The sequence below is a fragment of the Lutzomyia longipalpis genome, chromosome 2 (genome assembly GCF_024334085.1).
Source record: "Lutzomyia longipalpis isolate SR_M1_2022 chromosome 2, ASM2433408v1".
Classification (NCBI taxonomy): Eukaryota; Metazoa; Arthropoda; class Insecta; order Diptera; family Psychodidae; genus Lutzomyia; species Lutzomyia longipalpis.
In genome coordinates, this window is record NC_074708.1 from 27,919,575 (window position 1) to 27,939,168 (window position 19,594).

The following is a 19,594-nucleotide window of genomic DNA, read 5'->3' on the forward strand; positions in this document are numbered from 1 at the left end:
TGGAAAATGTGCTAGAAAATTCGAACAAAGAATTTCTCTTGAGATTATTTATGGTAATCAATTTATAATTCCAGGCGTTCAATCAACTGCTAAATAACATTTTTTTCTGTCAAAGAAAATGTGAAAATCTGCTGGAATATGCAAGAAAATTTTTGAGGATAAGAAGCCTTTATGTTTCATAACGATCATAAAAAAAATATTTAATATTTTTTCTCTAAAAATCTTTGAAATTAGCTTTTAATCTAATTTAATACAGCTAAACTGTTTTTATTTTCAATAAAAGGAATGTGTCCTTGAAAAATCTGCTAGAAAATTCATTACAATAATTTTTCTGCTAATTTATTTATTAATTTATTGGTCTACGCTTAAGTGTCTTATCAAGTGATAATAACAATTTAAATTATTACTTCCATATCACATCATTTAATGAAAAAACTGCTAGAATTTACAATAAAAATCTGATAGTGAATAAGAAATCAAGAATTTTTCTACAGAAAAAATCCATCCCTTATATCGCTTAATATAAAAGGTGTGTGTCTTGGAAAAAACTGCTAGAAAATCCATAATTCTTCTATTCTTCGACCATTCAACTCGTTCCTTTTTCTGTAAATTCCTTTCCCATTGCCAAATGAAAAAAAATCCAACCAATTGCAAAAGAAGCAACAACAGAAAATATTTAGCTGCTTTCTTTTCCGCTGCAATTTCCCAATAAAACTGTGTGAAATTGCTCGATGATTTGTTGAATAAATGGCGCTTTTTGTAATGCACGACGCAAAGAATTTACCAATAATACAATTTATTTTTTTTTCACGAATTGCAGAATGTTTCGCTTTCTGCACCAACGAAGCCATCAATTTTGGAGGTCAAACAGATAAATTACAGAGAGTTTTATTAAATTACATTCATCACAGCACTAAATACTAAACAATAGTGGACGCGGAAAATCAAATTCCTCTAAAAAAAACATTTACAAAAAAATTACAGGTAGCAATGTGATAAGAGTTAGAGTAAATACAACGGATTTGAATATTACAAAAAAAATCTCTTTGTGATTGGAGGCACAGAGGTGAGATCTCGGCCTGGCATTAGCACCCCACATAAAATTCTTTAAATTATTAGAAATATTTTTACTAATTATTTCAAATTAAATTAAAACCCTGTCTTGGTAGATGAAAAAAAAGCCTTAAAACCACACGAGTTATCAACCCCTTTTCCCTTTTTAATATTTCTCCTTTGTGTACGAGAGTTTCTCCGTGCTGGTGGTAAAGGCACGATTGTCCTGCCCAAATTGCCCGAGAACCATGGAGATCCCATGCCCGGGAATTGTGCTGCAGGGTGACGACGTTGTCGGAAGAATTTCTTCTCGCTCAAAGTACCGACGGAAGATCCACGTGCGGAGGATGTAGATGAAGTACAGAATGAGATGAATGAGAATGCCCAGAATGCAGACACCAACAACCGTGACCATGGCGCTTCCTGGTTCATTCCAATTGAGCACGCTGTAGATGTAAGTTGCGCCCGATCGGGTTGTTCCCCCGGCTGCGTAGTAAATTGCCGAGAAGATCACGTAGATCAGGCCAAAGATGAGACTGTGGCACGCATGGTAGATTCTCACGGGATACGCCACCACGAGGATGTCGATGAACATGAAGACTGAGTTTGTGGCGTGCGTCATGACGTTAACTGCATCAGCAACGTGAATTTCAGCTGAAGTAAAGCGAAAGAGAAAAAATCCGTTAACGGTTGGTTTTAATTTGAATTTTGACATTTCTAGTTGTCAAAATGTCAAAACAAATTAATTATCTTTTTAAGAGAAAATGGGGAACTTGCAAAGGGAACTTTGTTAAAATCAAACATGCTTGACCGATTTGAATAAATAAAAAATAATCGTTAACGGTTGGTTTAAATTTGAATTTTGACATTTTCTATATGTCAAAATTGGCGTTTATCAAGCGGAGATGTCAAAACAAATTAATTTTTAAGATTTTTAATAAATTTTTGAATGTTTAAAATTTTTTTTGAAGAGAAAAAAAAACTATTAAGCACTATTTATTAAGAACTTTGTTAAAATCAAATCGCTTGACCAATTTAAATACATTAAAAAATCGTCAAATGTTGGTTTAATTTCGAATTTTGACATTTCATTAGAAGCCAAATCAAAGGATGTCAAAAAAATTAATTTTTAAGGTTTTTAAACATTTCTAATCGTTCATTTTTATAGAATATTTATATCGTTGGATCGGACGCTCTAAAAACCTAACCTAAAAACACAATTTAACAAAATAATAATAAATAATAATTAACAAAGAATATTTTTATGAAAAATTTTGCAAAAAAAATCAAAATCGTTTAATTTTATAAAAAAAAAGATTTTTTTTTTTTTTTTTAACACCCACCCCTCCCTAAGGTCTTCGGGTCTATTGACCCATGTGGACCGCCAACAAAAAAAAAAGATAAATAAATTAATTTCAATAATGATCCAAATGATTTAAGATCGCAAGATTTCATGGCTTTGTGCATAAGATCGCATTAGTTGTTTGCCCCTTTGATTTTTAACAAATTCCTCTTCAAGAAAAATTTGCACCCAATTCAATCCAGCAAATTCATTGCCATTCTATTTTACAAAACATGCAAATTAATAGAAAAAATTAAATCGTCGTATTTGTGGGCAAGATCAGTAGCAAGACCACACGAAGAGCATTAAATCGTGAAGGAACTCACCGTCAAAGAGGATCGACCAGTAGATAATTGTGATAATTATCGACATGACCAAGGTGCTGTTGTGCAAAGCCCAATAGACTTTGAAAGCCGTTGGGACGACGCCTTCGCTCTCAACTCGTGCTGAAAGAAGCCACAAAAGAAGAAGAGAAAAAAAGAGAGTCACAAAAGCGAACCCAATAAAGCCATAGAGTTGATAAAATTGAGACAGAAAAGCCGCCACGCGTGCTCTTGACCGGGAAAAGACAACATCTAGTTTTTATGTCGATATATGCTTGCAATTGTCGCTCAATGGAATCGCAATGAAGATCATCGCAGCCACTTATTGCGATCTCGAATTCTTGCCATAGGAGCCACAAAAAAAAAGAGTTTCAAAATCTTCCAACTTGAATGGGTTTTTAAACGTTCGATATAATCGGTTGTTAAATGACCCGAAAGCTGTGCGTGTAGCCTACAGTGCGTAGCACAAGGGTGAGGTCACGGAGATTGATATGAAATGAAGTATTTTCACTTAAAGAATTTTGCGATAAGAAAATTTTCTGACTTTATCTATTCACTTTATTGCAAGAAAATAAATTCCCCGATAGAGGAAGAAAACAAAAAGAGATGATTAATGTAATTTTTGTTGAAGCTTTTATATTGATTTATTGCACCATATTGATTATATTGTTTGGTGCCAAGAGGCGTGTACTGTACGGTATCATTATAGGAATATTAAGCGATACTTTTTCTTAGAAGACGTCAAATAATTCTGAGAAATTCCTCGATGATTGCCCATTATTCTCAGAATATCCGGGATTTCTCATTGAAATTTAAATATTTTTCGCAAAATAAAATAAAGATAATTTCAATAAATTTATGTTAAATTAAAACGGCGCGGGAGCTCATTAAATCAAATCATCAAATATCATGACTAATACTTTGACTATTAACAAGTCAAATTATCAAATATTCAGCATAAACATTTCCTGGAAAAGCCTACGATGAAATAGAGATTATCTTGCACTTCTTGCAAGCTTTGTTGCCTACCACATAATTAATTTAAGACAACACACAGTAATTAAATTGTTGCTAATTGCATTTAAAAAGCGATGCTCTTGTGAAATTTTCCTGAAATCCTATTAGGAAAGCTTTATGCTATGTTCTATGCGGTGAGAAGGTTCAACATATTGGGGTAATTTCTTTTAAATACACCCACTAAATTCGAATTATACGGAGAGGATGGATTTAAATTGACCTTTCGACTTGTTTTCACTTGAATTTAATACTTGTTTCTTGTGTAGTATATTAGAAGAATTTAAAGGGGTTTAAAAGGTTTAAAAGTCTTTTTTTTTTGTTGAAAAATTTACAAAGGTGTTTATTCATTTTGATGTTCACGTTAAATTGATTAAACTGAGATCTGATATATTAATGCAAAATAAATTGCAAAAAAGTAAAGAAAATCATTAAACAATGAAGAAAAACTCAATTCAAGTTGATGCTCTAGTCAATCAAATTTATTAGGAAATCACTGATAGAAAAAATTAAATAATTATGCATAAACCACGCCCCCATAAAAGAGTTCAATTTAAATTTTTAATACATGAAGCAAAAACGCATAAGCTTCAATGAACGATTTCTTTTAAAATTTTGTACAAAGTTTTGCAAAATTAGTACACAATCGAAAGAGCATTGATGCATTTGCTGCATGCCCAAAATGCATAACACTGATGTAATTTTCCTCTTTTATGAAGCACAATCAAACAAAATCTCAGTCAATTATTTACGTTACGTTACGTTACGCTAAGTGGGGCCCGGAGACTTTCATCTCCTTGTGCACTGCGGCCCATGTGGGCCTATTGTGCATCCCCTTTATTTTCCTACTCAATTTACAATGTTTCTTATCACAAATTCAATTTGTTTCTAATTACAATGCAGATTTTTGTAGGGGGAGAGTCCCGTCGGTGGCGACTGCACGGGAAGTTCCGCAATCATTCACAGCACTAGACGCTGGGCACTGGTGTTCGTTCGGCAGGCCACACAGTGTAGATCGGTTTTTACCAGCGTTGTCCCTCCGCCACCAGATTGCTCTGTTCATCTTTGGCTCCGTCCCATATATATAGGAAGTTCCGCAAACGCAGGCACTTACTGCACACAGAAAAAAAATGACAAAAAGTGGCAGTCAAATCGTCAATTTTTGCGAGTGGGCCACTCGCATAGACAAAATACGAATATTTCACTCGCACTCATTCGCACTATTTCTCGAAAATTTTCACATTTATTGGACCGAAATTGAACATTGAATTCTATAAATACTGATTTGCTCAATCACTTACACCAATTTAAAAGCAATATTTCTTCCATAAATAGCATTATTTGCCCAAAATAGATAAATAAAAATACAATATTAATTGATAAAATTGACGAGAAGAAAGCAAATGTTATAGCAGAAAAAACATTTAAAAGGTTTCTTTCACAAACACTAGCGCCGCGCGGAAATTGGGCGGAATTACCAATTTTACACATGATTTTTATTTTGTTAATTTTTCATCTGGAAAAACTATTAAAACACCAAAAATCATTATCTGATCTCATGTAAAGGTCCACAAAAATAAAATTTCTTCTCGAAAACATAAATTTTCGCATATTTTTTAACACTTAGAGGATTTATGTGGACACCGTGTCCATTTCGAGTTTTTAAATCGTCATAGATTAAAATGTATTGAACCTATCGTGATAAATACCACGTCTATGTGTAGGGAATTTCAATTACTTTAAGTTAGGCTAAAGAAAATCCGGAAAATATTTTGCTTTTTAAAAGATAATTAAGGTCAAAGTCGAAAATATACGCGGAGGATGAAAATGGTCACCGTGACCAACGGTTTTTTTTCGAAAAAAATCGACGCGCCCGAAGATTATGAACCATACTCCTGTGTTAAAAGATAGGAATATGGTTCATAATCTTCGGGCACGTCGAAATACTCTTTTGCACAATTGTCAAAGTGTTGTTTACTTTTTTTTTACATAAAAACTCCGGAAAATTCAATACTTAAAATAAGCAAATACAAGGATTAATCTAAAAAAAACCCTTCAGGTAGCCTCCATAAATTGTTTTCTTTTGAGATTGATAAGTGGTTTCAGCGCACTCATAAAAACCAATATTTTAGATTGTCTATCGATTTCAATCTTCCATTATAATATTTTTTTATCCAAAATTTGCGCGAAGCGCAATAAATCCCCCCATTAATTGAATAAAATATGCACGCATAGTTATTTCGCAAATGCAATCTTCCATATTTCCTTGAAATGTTTGAAAAAAAAACCGTTGGTCATTCTGTCCAATTTCATCCTCCGCGTAAGTGAAAATTGCCCGGTCCTCCGAGTGTTAAAGGATGTCACAACCATAGAAAAAATAATTTCTGCAACAGAATTTCATGACGATATGTCGTAGGATAATCCATACTTTTTCTTTTTTCGTCATTAAATAATTTCAGAATGACTTTAAAAGTTTGAATTATTTTTTATAATTAAAAAAAAACAAAAGTTAATTAATAGACCCTTAAATAAGGCTGTGTTACAAAATCTTACGTCGCAGGGTTACTTTAAGATAACTTGAACTACTTTAGAAAGGATATTTAAAAAATATCGTCAAAAACTAATTTAACTTGATAATGTTTCATAAGACATTAATTTAACTTTATAAAATAAAATTTAAGTCAATCGGACGAACAATCCTAAACCGAAATGTCCGATCATAAATATTAAAGCTTATTATAAGCTTAATGGTAAAATATGAAAGTATATTAATATGGTTACGTTGATCAATTTTAGATAAAAATTTTTAAGCAATTCAAAAATGGCCGCCATTTTATCCGAACTTTTTTCCAACAAATGTAATGTAAAATAAATATTTTATTTTACAACCACGCTTTTTGGATGATGTTTCTCACATTTCCCATAACCATAAACTTGTTTTTCACGCGAATATTATATTTTTTATTTTAATTATTAATTTATTTGTTTTAATTTAGGAAAATATAGATCTTATGAAACGTTATAAAGCCCTATTTTGTAGAATCAAGGATATGAATTTAAAAAAATCAATAATAGTTTGGTATGCAAGATGGCGGTCAAAAGAATTTGAGGGCGAAATCCCGACTGAAAATCCTTTCTAAAGTAGCTCGTGTTATTTTAAAGTAGCACTTTGCGACATAAGATTTCGTAAAACAGCTTAATTTAATTTTCTATAAATAATTTTTGGGTTTTTTTTTGTAATTATAAAAAAATATTTGCAAAATTTTGTAAATGATTGGATATATTAAGAATTTATTCAATGACGAAAAGAGAAAAAGGTATGGATTATCCTATGACATGTCGTCACGAAATCTTTTTGCAGAAGTTAATCTTTCAATGGTGTAACATCTTTTATAAAATGACCCAAAATCATACGTGTATGATGAAAATGCTTTTTTGTTGCAAGAAAACCAGAAAAAAAACGTGTAAAAACGTTTTCTGGACTGAATATCTCATATACCACGTCTCTAGAAAATCGTGTCAGTGTTCTTTAGATGAGGCATTGCGGTAACGGGCAAATTGAAAATAAACAAGGAGCTTGTCAAAAAAAACCTGTCAAATGTTAGTGAGAAAGAAACTATCTACCATAGACTCGTAATAGTAATGTGCGAGTCTACCTGAGGCTCGCAGATTGAAACTGCGAACCATTTCACTCGCATTCACAAAATGCGAAAAATTTTTCTGTGTGTGTATGCGGCTGCACATTATCGCTGATTGACCGGCACACGACTATGGGACTCTGTCTACTTGTTGCCCTTCCGTCTCGCAGATGGCGCTGATGCTGATGTTGGCTCCATCCCGTTGGGGGCAGCAGTCGTCCGAGCAGGAAAGGAATAGCTGTGGAGTAGAAAGGAAAGAAAGGGAAGGAAGCGCCAGGCCAGAAACGGCGAACCGCTGCGGGAATCGAACCCACAACCCCAGTGATGGGTGGTATTGAGTGGCGCTTTAGCTCTCTTTACCACTGGAGCTTCCAGTCAATTATTTAGTTGGTGATTAACACCAATTATTTATTATAATTTATCGCTAAAGTTCATTATGGGAAGCAATGATGCATATGCTCTTTGTACAAGAGAATATGTTTATAATGTTTATTTTTCGGTACAAATTAATATTTTTCAGCAGATTTTAATATGTACGAAAATAAACGCAATATTTCCATATTTTCTCGGTAATTTAGTAATCTTAAAATAAACTGTTCTTTGTTCGAATATGAGAGCTTTGAAATGAATAAACTCCTTTATATTTGAAAATAAAAAAAATACTCAAGTATAAAACAAACAATTCAATCCATCAAATTTTTCTTCAACCGCCAATAAAACAAATAAACAATCCTTTTAATTGTCTCCCAAAATTATTGAAAAGATTTCTTAATAACTTTTGTGATTTAATTCAAAATAATAACAAAGTCATTCATTCTTCTTTTCCCTGAAGGCTTTTTCCCATCAAAAATAAGGCTCTAAAATTCACCTAAAAATCACAGCCTTGTGCCTAATTTTCTTTCACCGCCTGTAAAACATATAGCTAAATTTTTCGACAAATCCACAAAGCAGAAAAAAGCGTGGCAAAAGCAATTTTTTTTCGCTTCAGACAATGCATTTTAATTGTTTGGGTTTGTATGGAATAAAGAGCCGTCTAATGAATGTTGTTTTTTTTTTCGGAGGTGGAACGTTTGAAGTGCAATTTAATTGGGGAGTCACCTCCGAAACCTTGACACAGTTTGGCGGCCTTTAATTGAGAGCTCATCGATTGGGTGTATTGAGTAAGAGATCTTACCGGAGAATTGCGGATGGAAGTGCCAGAGGGTGACGAGGATGGCGCCCAGTGTGGTTGTCAACATGCACGCGATGATGCCCCAGTTGGTTAAGTAGATGAAGTAGTAGCCCCAGTCGGTGCCTTGGAGTCTGCTCATGGACACAGCCACGGCGGCGATGAAGAGTGCCGCAATGATCCATCTGTAGATTAAATAAAACCAACTCTTGTTCCGTCTTTGCCACTGCAGAGAAAGAAAAAAAAGCAAAATTCCTCTTAAAACAACCTGAAAAGGATCAGAAGATAATTTTTCAATCACCTGTGATCGCACAAGATCCTCAGGAGGATCATGATTGAATCCACATTGTCGCAATCGAAACTCCTCAATGCATTTGAAGCGCTTCCCGCCGAATAATCTCATAGTTTGGCTTTAGAAAATTTCCACGTGAGTATATTGAAAACGATCACAAACGATCACGCATAAATCATCTTTCAGTCGATGATATTGAGAGATGGGAGGAACACCTGAAAGAGGCAATTCAAGCAATCTATCAGACACTGATGGACATTTCGCCTTCCATTCACGATGATTTTCAGTTTTACCCACAAAACACGCAGCATTTTGCAACTTGCATGATCCCAAAGTTTGTAATTAATCGTGTTGCGATGATCTAATCATAAAATTGAGGCCTTTTACATGACAAAACGCTCACCGCGTGCCTTATTTAGGATTGAAATTTTTAGATTAAAATTGGAGATTAAAAGCTTGTTGAGAGTTTTTTTTTATTTCAATTATGTACAAAAATTAAAAGAGAGAAAAACTTTTGTTGAAAATGATTAGAAAGATAACTTCTTTGATTTCAAAAGGAAAAGGTAAGCTTAATTGATTTTTTCGTCGATTATATGATTGAATTAATATTTTATTAACTTCTCTCGTTAATTTGATTGATAGGGGCAGAAGGGCTTGGGCCTAACTGTTGGCTTGTTATTATAATTTTCAATTGCTTTCTTTATGAAAGAAAATTCTGAATAAAATAGTTTAATAGCAAAATTATGTATTTTCGGTATATCCTTTTAGATTTTATTTAATTAAGACTTTTATAAGACTTGTTGTTTTTTAAGAAAAATTTGATTTTCATACCTCTAGTTCAGAGACGAAGCTAGAAATGTAAGAGAACGTCTAAAAAATAAATTTTTTTTTCCAAAAAGAAAATATTAAAAAATGAAGTAAAAGTGAATAAAAAATCCACTTAAATAATTATAAAGATTAAGCATAACCGACTGTTGTACATATTTAATTTAGAAATTTTACCAATTTATTTGTGTAATTTTAATGTTTGACGTTTCTGTTCTACCGTTTGACGTTTCTTTTCTAACGTTAAATCTTTTTCTTTAACGTTTGATGTTTTTCTCCTACATTTGATATTTATTTTCTAGTTTTTGACTCTAAATAATTTTTATAAGTAAAAAAATTGAATTGAAAGCATTTACAGCTTAAAATAAAAGTTTCAAAACTCAGCATAAAATTTTGTAATAAAATATATAAAATAAATAAAATTCTTTTCATAAAATAAAAATATATCAATTAAAACTCGTATTTTCATCTTTTCTTCCTCAAAACTGTTCTAGACTAGAACCTTAAAGTTCCTAATTATTTTTTATACAAATTTCTGTAATCTTTCCATCGCAATTGTAGTTCTATTAAGCTCAGAAATTATTAAAAAAAAAAATTTCAGTTCCTCATTTTTCGGACAGACTGTATTAATTCCATTAAGAGCCTCTCCAGTGCATTAGTTGCCTTTTCCTCCAATAACAAGTTCTATTTGAAAGAAAATCTGGTTTCTCTAAATAGTCATACACTCTCCGCCGATCACACCATGTTGTCGCAAAATTACAAAATCCAAGATTTTTTTTAGTCAAAAAGAAATAACCACAAATCATATCACTAAAACGCGGAAAAACCCGATTCTGCGGAAAGTTTCTATGGTACTGCGTGTTCTATTAGTCAATATATGTACTAATATACAAATATTTACATAATTCTTACACGTACGTTTCCTCGGACCTGTCTTCCTTTACGGCTGTTATTGCTTAACACTCAAGTAAATTGCTTCAATCAGAAATGGCAGAGAATATGGTTTTCTCTTGCTAATTTTCTCTTCTCGGACAGAGTGCCAAATGAGAGGCATTTGTGTGCGCAAAAGGGCACAGAGAATTATAAAATCATTCAGTTTGTGAGTAGAATTAAATATAATAATTATTGTGGCTAAATTTATGAGAACTTTGAGACTTTTAACTCACCTCTCGGCACTCTCATTCGCATTTAAAAAGGTTAAGCTTCAATGAAGCGCGATTCGTGTGTAATGGAAATGTCGCAATGCCTTTTTATGAAATTAATAAGCTCGATTTGTGAGAGAAAAAAAATAGGTGGAAATCTTTTTGAAGATATGAAGAGCTTTTGAATTTCATACTAAAAACGCCGGGAGGTTTTCCAGGAGAGAATTTTCAATTAAAACGCGCACAACACTTGTTCTGGGAAATTCATATCAAAAAGCTGAACTAAAATGCAAATTTAGTCAAGGTTAGAGGTGCAATTATCTCACACACTACTCCGATATCACTTCATATATAATGTAGGTTTCACATTTAACCTCTTATATATGGAGCTTTTTCCATGGGGAACAGCAGCATGGAAAACCCACAAATATTCGCCTGAATGAATTGAGATGGAATACGATAAAAAGTCTCGCCATAGTTCGATGGATTCATGGATTCGATTATGCGATAGCCAAATATAAACCATTTTAGTGGCGTTGGAGAGGCGGCAGCAATCAATTTGTTGTTAGTCCGTCGGAAAATGCGGAAAATTCCAATTTATGCGCACGTATTTGAGGTCTTTTTTGCTGGCCTTTCTTCTTGTCACAAATATGATTTTTTTCTCCATAGCGGAAAACTTCTAAACTCCCATTCTAATCTCTTTATTTTTTGGCAAAAGCTTCTCATATGGCTACGTAATGAGTGACGTAAGCATATGTGCCTATTTGTCGTCATAAAGCTCCTCCTCCTTTTTCTTCTTTTTAATGAAAATAACATTCCGTAGAAGTAAACGAAAATACTCATATTGCGGATGTTTTACAGCTGATTTTTTATCTTGGCAGCTTCTGCAATTATTTGATGTAATTGCGTGCAAAGAAGCGTCTTTCGCGGCGCTTCGAAACACAACGAATTACTTAAATATGTTTACTTTCTGTGTCATCGTCCCTGACTTACTGTTCCACTGTTTGAGAGCAAAAAAAATCACTTTAGCATTTATCTGTTATGTTGAGATTAATTCATAACAAATTGAATGTGGTTAATTATCTAAAAACATGCACGGAGGTCACCTAAAAAAAGCTCTCTTACCGTGTATATATGTATGTTAAAAAAAGTAATAAATTTTCCTTTGAAAAACAATTAAAGAATATAACTCACGAAAAAGAAACGTTAAAAAGAATAAAAACTTCGATTAACTGCGCTTAATAAAAAAAAACAAAGCGTCTCAGTAGAGAAAATAAAACTAAAACATTTCACGGTGTGAAGAAATTAATTTAATTACGTCAAAATGCAGACAACGTAATTTTTATCAGTGTGACATAATTTTATTGCTCCATTGACGATCTCGAGACAAAATATAGTTCATTGTAACATTTTATGCTATATGCTGCGCTACCTATTAAAACATTTGAGTAAAAAAAGAAATTTAAACGCCCATGAATGTTAAAAAAAAATATATTGTAGTAGCTTTTGTACCTACATAATACCATTTATACATAATGTATAGAGTTTGTTGAGTTTGTTTTGAATTAAATAAACACAAAAATTAAACTTGAAAAGTTTCATATTTCAATATTTCTGAATGTATTCACAAAATAATAACTTCCAAACTTAATTCAAATGTTTGCAAATAATTTATTTAGATTTTAAGAGCTTTTGATGCGAATTTTGAGCTTTAGAATCTGCTTTTGAATCAAGAGGAAATTTTTATCAGACTTTTCAAATAAATATTCTGTGTGTTCTGTGAATAAAAGAGATGGGATATTTTTTTATTTTTCTTTGAAACTCAAAAGAATATTTAGAAATCTTTCAGGGACGTACCCAGAAAACTTTTTAATAGAACTTTTTTCGTTTTTCTGAAAACATTTCTTTGAATCATAAAAGAATGACAAAAAGGGATTTAAAAAATGAGCTAATTAAGGAGTATATGATAAAATCTTTTCTTTTTAAATCGTTCTATTGTCGTTCTAGAAAAGAAATCAAAGAATTTTGTTGTTCAGAAAAATAGACAGAAAAATCTCTGAAGATGCATGAAAAAGTAATTTTTCTTCAAAAATATACGATTAAAGGTAGAAACAAAAATGTCAAAATCCGTTTAAGAATTTTCCCGGAATACCAAAAACCTTTTAACTGACGAATTGTAAGAAAATAAAAGAAAAGATTTTTATTAGAATCTACCTCTAAGTGTCAAAATTATTAAGGAAAAGACTTTAAACCGTTTTAACGGTTAGCTGCATTAAAATTGGCGGACTCTGACAATTGCCTGACATCCTATTAACGTTTGAAGTTTATTTTCTAACGTTTAACCTATTTTCTAGCTTTTATTTTAACGTGTGAAGTTTTTCTCAATTTTTACGTTTTTCTTCCTCAATTTGACATTATTCGTAACTTTTAATTTTTATTCTGTTACTTTACGTTTGTTTTAACGTTTGGCCCATATTCTAACGTTTAACATGATTCAATTCTTTTTTTATTCTAGATTTGGTTTTAATTCCGAAATCAGTAACAAAAATGTTGTAAATAGCAGCGTTTAAAAAGGAATTAAAAAAAAGAAAACTTTTCATTAACTTGAAAATTAAAGTTATTTAAGAAATAAAAAATAAATGAATTTTTATGCCAAAAAATGAGTTTTAATTTTGTTTTATTGATTAAAATTGTTCTCAATCTTCCCTAATCATATTTTTATTTTAAACTTTGACTAATATAATTTAAATCTTTTTCTTCTTCTGCACTTTAAATTTGTACGGCTGTTGGATTCCTTCCGGATCCATATAGCCATTTTTAAATCTACTACAAAAATTAAAAATTTAATTTTGAACCTCTCCTTTGTTGGACAGACTGTGAGTCCTCCTTTGATGGAGTTTGTCATAAAAAGTGTGGGAAATATTTGCACTGTCCCGTCTCTTAGCCATGCAATTGCAAAAAAAAAAACTGGTGAGTGCAGCTTTGAAAGGTCCCGCCAAGGTGGAAAAGCTGCGACGAAGAAGTTCAGCAAGAGGGAGGAGGGGCAAAGTCTTAAAGTATCTTTCTCAATCATATCTCTCACCGCAGTGCATAAAGCCCCCCGTGAAACAATGCATTCTTTTTCTTCGTTATGGGCTAACAAAATGCCCAAAAGGCCTGAGTTGCCGCGAGACAAATGCCTTTTAGATATATAGAAAGGCACGTGAGTTGCATAACTTTTTATTCCATTTCATTGCAATTATAGTGGCAGCATAATTTTTACAAACACATCAACATGATCACGAAGAATTATTTCTTAAGACCTCTTCGTTTTGCTTTTTTTCCCTTCATCATCTCTTTCTTTCTCTCTCCGCTTGTTCCTCAATCCATTTCTCATGCTACCTTTTTGCCCCATCTTTTGTGGTATAAGTATCTTATGGTTTTCTTGAACCCACGGAGGGAATTTTTGGTTGGTAATTAAATTTTTTCGCGGGCACAACGTAAAAAAAATCTTCACGTGAGATAAGCACAAAAGTCATCATTTGATTGCAACAAAAAAAGGTAACAATTATTCAAGAAAAGTAATCAATCAGTGTCGGTGAGCTTTTTTTTTGTTGTTCCTAAAAACACCTTAAAGCCCACAGTTGGCTTTAAACGCGGAAGCAAGTTTGCACTTTAATTTAAAATTTAGTTAAAGCTCCAAATGCGATGGAAACCAATAAATCAATGGGATCTCACTTAATGAACATTTTTTTTTTAATCTTCCTTTTGGGATCACCTTTTTCTTTTTATCTCCAGACACTTTTCAGGGATATCTCTGCACGAACGTTTGGTGAAAAAAAAAAACTCACTGGGTAGAGCACTTAGCGAGGCACTTAACTTTAGGTCACGAAAACTTGGAAGAAGAAGGAAAAGTTGATGTTCTTGGTAGAAGAGTCACGTCCGAGAGTCTTTGCGGTGTTTCTGCAGCGAAAAGTGAAGCCAGACTGGTTGTGTAGAAGCACTACCTCATGGGTCCCAACACAGACGAAACGCACAAACTCAGGTGCTTCGGTATCCCCACTTGGAGCCCCAAAGCCCCTCCACTTTTGTCGGCACGGAGCGATTGCCCGCGTGCCACTGATAAGATTTTGCACGAAAAATCACTCAAAACCATCACTCGGAGAGCTGTTTAAATTGTGACGAAATTCCACAAGGGGCGGAAAACTGCTTTTTATTGTGGAAAAATTTTATGGAAAATTTAAATACTTTGGGTGGAAAATTATAATGACTTTATATCCAGTAGTTTTGTGAATGGATTTAGTCAGTAAACTTTTCGGGTTTGTCAGGAAATAAATAACAAATATTTATAAATTAAATGAAGTTATAAAAGAAATAAAACAAGGGGTGTTTATCTGGCGAATATTTGGAATATTTTAGCGAATCGTCCGAACTTGAAGAATAATTAAACTGTTGACAAATAGTCTGAATCTTGACGAATATATTAATAAGTTTTATTTTTCTTGACAAATAATTTAAATCCTAACAAAAACTTTGAATTTTCTTGAAGAAAATTCAGAATTTTGACGAATATTCCGAAACTTCTTCACGAATAATTTGAATCTTTATCTTAATTCGAAGATTTTCATTCAGATAAACACCCCTTGAAATATTTAAAAAAAATCAAATTACAACGCATAAACGTCGTCAGATCGTAACCCCTTGAAATAAAATGTGAAACGTTGAATTTTTTAATAAAGAATAAGAATAAATTTTAGTAGAATATTGTTTTAATTAAAAAAAAGTTTGTTTTATTTTTTATTAAACTTTACAGCTGCAGCTTCAGCATAGCTTTGCACTAAAAATGTGAAAATAGTTTTTTTTTAGGAACTTAATCACTTTTTTTTAGATAATTCTTTTTAAAGGAAAATTAATACAATCTTAAAGTCTTTACTGCTTTACTGCTAGAATACGCTAAGGACAAACGATTTCTCTGATCTTTTATTTCTCTGATTTCTCCTTAAGGCATCCATCCAGCAGTCCTCAAAGGGTTCCAAAAACCGTTGAAAATTAAATTAAATTAATTACCTTAAACAATGTAAGATAATCAATTATCTTTTGAACAAGAAGTCTTATGTATTTGAGTAGGTACCTTGAGAACCTTCATCAGTGCTAAAATCCTGAAAAATCACCTTAAAATTTCAATTTATCAGCCCCTCCTTGTCTTATCAGTTGAATTTAACCACTCACTTCGCAAAGTCATACCACTAAAAACTCTTCGTGTTCTCTTCTCACTTCCCATTTGAAGGCAAAGATCAACCACCCGCTGATTCAGCAATAAAAAAGAAACTCTCCCGCGCTATCACATATTTGACAACCTTATCACAACCCACTTGAGAGGCATGGCAAGTTCATAATTTTTCACATGAAATTTCCCCACACAATGGAAATTTTATTTAGTGGTTTCTGTGCATTTCACACTCATTTTCAATACAATTTTTTATGCATTTCTCCGGAATTTTTTTCCTCTATTTCACTGCATATTCGCAGAATGGCACGGAAGAGATGCAACATGCAGATCATTTTCTCACGTTGGTGCACACTTTCGTTGATTTGTGAGTGAGAATCCCCCACCCCGCCCAAATGATGGTTTTCCGTGCGGTTTTCCGCGAAAAGCGCGGGAGGGACAGCGGAGGCAAATTATGCCATTAATTCTCTTATCATCGTCAATTATCTCGATGTGCACGGTATTATGTGCCTCAATATGTTAGTCAAAATAAACAGACTATGAAAGTGTTTTGCTCAATTTCCTCCTTTCGGCACAGTCACACTTCTTTTCAATCACCCAAAAATGCTTTTTGTGCTGCAGAGCGCTTTTTTGTACGTTGTTCTCTCAATCGTGCAGTGAGTTTTGCTTTTAAGAGGGGTACTCATTGAATGAAAGCAATGATAGAGATCACAAATTAGGGCCTTCTGAGCTATATTTTACTCTGTGATTCGATCAGAAAATTATCCAGGAAATTATTACTTTTTCCGTCTCTTTCATTTGGTTGAGGTCTCTTCGTATTGATTATGTATGTTTGAAGAGAAATTTTGGAAATTTTCTTGCAGATTTTGATAATGATTTCAAAGTGGTTTGAATTGATTTTTTTCTCTTGTAGTTTTTAGTAGGTAATTACTTCAGTAAAGTTACAATTTTCTTAATCATTCAATTGTGCTCAAATTAAACTTTTGTACGTTGGAAACTGCCACATTCTAGCAGTTTTTTTTCTCAAGGTACATCAAATGGAAAAAATTTTAATTGAATTAAAATTTAATTTTATGATATGTAATGTATTAAAGTCAACCATTTAAATACGTTGATGATCAAGAAATTCTAGCAGTTTTTTTTTCTAAAAATGGAAAAGCTGACCGTTGGTCACCATTACATTTCCATTAGTTCTCAGAGGAATTATTCGTTGCGGACCAGCAAATTGTAGCAGTTTTTTCTCCTAAAGAACTTTCCAAAGATCCCTGAGAAAAATTGCTAGAATTTTATGATACCACAATTCTAGCAGTTTTTTCTCATAAGATTTAACATTGACGAGGCCTCAGTTAGAGTTCCTTTGGCCTTGATCAGTATACGCAAAGCATTAAACAGTACAATTTATCTTTCTCAGATAAATTCATGCAGTTTTTAAAGGAAAATTTCGATGGTAAAGTCATTTAGATTTTTAAAAGATTCTAGTAGAGGCAAGGATAAGCAACCAACTAATCAAAAAAGTTAAGAATTTAACTCAGATCCATTAAACTTGAGCCACAGATTTATTTATCTTCTTGAATCTAGAAAAAAAAACATAGAACTATTTCGAGAAATGTTCTACAAAATACAAGAGATTTACAAAAAAAAATTCTTCAATTTTAAATATTTTTCCTTAATTTCAAATGTTTGAAATACTTTCACTCTTATTTTATTTTAATATAAAGATTCTTTCGTAGAATTGAGATTCAATTCTGAAAGTTACATATTTCCAAGAAAAGATCAGAGTTGAGTGAATGAGTTGAGCTGTAAATTTTCAGGTTTAAATGAGAAATACCTCACCTGTGATATGAGCTTTATACGTTTACATATAAATTATGTCTCTATACATAACGTCTGCCATTCCCTTTAATTAATTATATATTCGCTATGCTGCAGGTGAATATTCCAGAATTCAAATTTTTCCGAGAGAGCTTCCATGGAAAAGGCACAAAGCATAAAATATGCAATTTAAAAATTTAATAACTACGCATATTTGCAAACATGTGTTGTACGTTGACCTTCCTTGGGAGACCCAAACACACAATGTATTTGTTTACCTTTTTTTACCCGAATTCATCGCCTTTCCTCTATAAATATTTCCATCGAAAATGGCAATATTTTTGACAAATTGCCAAACACGATGAGCATACGTCGAAACAGAGTCCCACATAAAAAAAATATTGTATATTTTATGGGAAAATTATGCTGCGTATGCTGGTGGTCGCATTGATTAGTCCATAAATTAAAAGCTCCAAAAAGCATTATCTAACAAATTGCTCGCAGAAGGAGGTACGAGGATCAATGAGAATTTGTTTTGTGGTTCACAAAAAGGAAAAAGAAGAAAAAATTGGTGAAAGAAGAAAAGTTTCTGGGAGAAATTCAAGTCCAATGTTGCACCCAAGGACAGTCTCTGAATATTTGTTCAAGACACAACTTTATACATATACATTGTATTATATACATAAGATACATAAATATATATTAGTTCTCTTTGGTCAGCATTTTTTGTGCCATAGAGATGCGAAGGAAGCACCAAAGTTGGCAAAAAAAAGAGCTCTTTGCAAATATTTGCTTCTCTTGACCAGACATGGGGACAGTATGAAGAAGAGAGAAAAAAAAGAAGTGTCGTGTATCTAATGATGTAACTTTTGTGCAGAAATCTCGACACACTTACACGCTGTCCACGGAGAAGCACCGCGTGAGGTTGCAACAAGAGGTTGATGAAAACTGTGCCGCCAACGGGTGAAAGTCTCTCATATATTGCAAATTGCATAACAATTAAAAAAGCGACCTAACAGCCAAATGCAACGGACAGACCCGAAAAAGCGATTTTTACGCCCAAAACTGACATTGATCATTCGTTGAATTTTGCTTCTTTCGCGTGTCATTGAACCAAAAGATGCCCCCGCGCGAGAAAAAAAATCCCCAAAAATTCATTCAACACAATCTTCGGAGGTTAAAGCAGCAAAAAGTGCATTTTGCGGAGTTTTTTTTCGTACCGGCTAAGAATAAAATTAATTCAGAGTGTGAAGATTAGTTCTTTCTGAGCGAATTAAAAAGTGCTTGCGGTGTTTTTTTGCAATTTAATTCTCTTTTCCTAGAAACTCTTGCGCGCGAATCCAGACGGATGGTAATTAGCAGACTTGATGACGGTGGTTTATACCTACCGAATGGAACAAGATGGAATGGTGTTGAGAAAGATCTTTCAGCACAAATAAATTCAAATTCAAAATAATGGATAAAATAATAGTGCAATTAAAACAGTGCAAAAGTACATCAGAGTTGATGATTTATTTTTAAAATGATTTTTCTAGATTAAATATTGAGATTATTAGTTCTTGTGTCTATTATGTATAATAGTACTTCGTAATATATATAATTTTCTTAATGGTTTTTTGAAATTGTTAGATTATTGATTAAAAAATATATTTTAAAAATAAAATAATAAGGGCGGTGAAAATTCCAAATCTTTGTTTTAAAAATACATTTTTTAATGAAGTCTCAGCAGATTTTTTTTTAAAATGATTTTTCTAGAACTAAAAGTGATCCAAAAAAATC

At 32.6% G+C, this 19,594-nt stretch overlaps 5 protein-coding genes across 13 annotated transcripts in view; 1 reads left to right on the forward strand and 4 right to left on the reverse strand.

Annotated features, from left to right (window-relative positions):
* The window catches only part of LOC129789858 (serine/arginine repetitive matrix protein 1-like), a 982,101-nt gene that overhangs the window by 383,219 nt on the left and 579,288 nt on the right, over positions 1-19,594 (reverse strand). The window lies entirely within an intron of this gene.
* Positions 1-19,594, reverse strand: part of LOC129791241 (fatty acid synthase-like) — a 1,176,504-nt gene that overhangs the window by 53,126 nt on the left and 1,103,784 nt on the right. The gene's annotated exons all lie outside the window — the stretch shown is intronic.
* LOC129789856 (glutamine-dependent NAD(+) synthetase) overlaps positions 1-19,594 on the reverse strand; it is a 932,624-nt gene that overhangs the window by 53,126 nt on the left and 859,904 nt on the right. The window lies entirely within an intron of this gene.
* LOC129789960 (pupal cuticle protein) overlaps positions 1-19,594 on the forward strand; it is a 1,201,887-nt gene that overhangs the window by 15,814 nt on the left and 1,166,479 nt on the right. The window lies entirely within an intron of this gene.
* On the reverse strand, positions 873-14,897 carry LOC129789932 (protein rolling stone-like). Of its 2 annotated transcripts, none has more exons than XM_055827065.1 (5): positions 14,555-14,897; positions 8,840-9,045; positions 8,545-8,764; positions 2,722-2,841; positions 873-1,707 (listed from the first exon to the last, which is right to left on the reverse strand). In XM_055827065.1, the coding sequence occupies exons 2-5, from the start codon at positions 8,939-8,941 to the stop codon at positions 1,220-1,222; spliced, it is 930 nt and encodes a 309-aa protein (XP_055683040.1). In that variant the 5' UTR covers positions 8,942-9,045; positions 14,555-14,897; the 3' UTR covers positions 873-1,219. The 2 variants fall into 2 exon arrangements, with proteins under 2 accessions (XP_055683040.1, XP_055683039.1); XM_055827064.1 differs by lacking the exon at positions 14,555-14,897 and adding an exon at positions 9,124-9,583.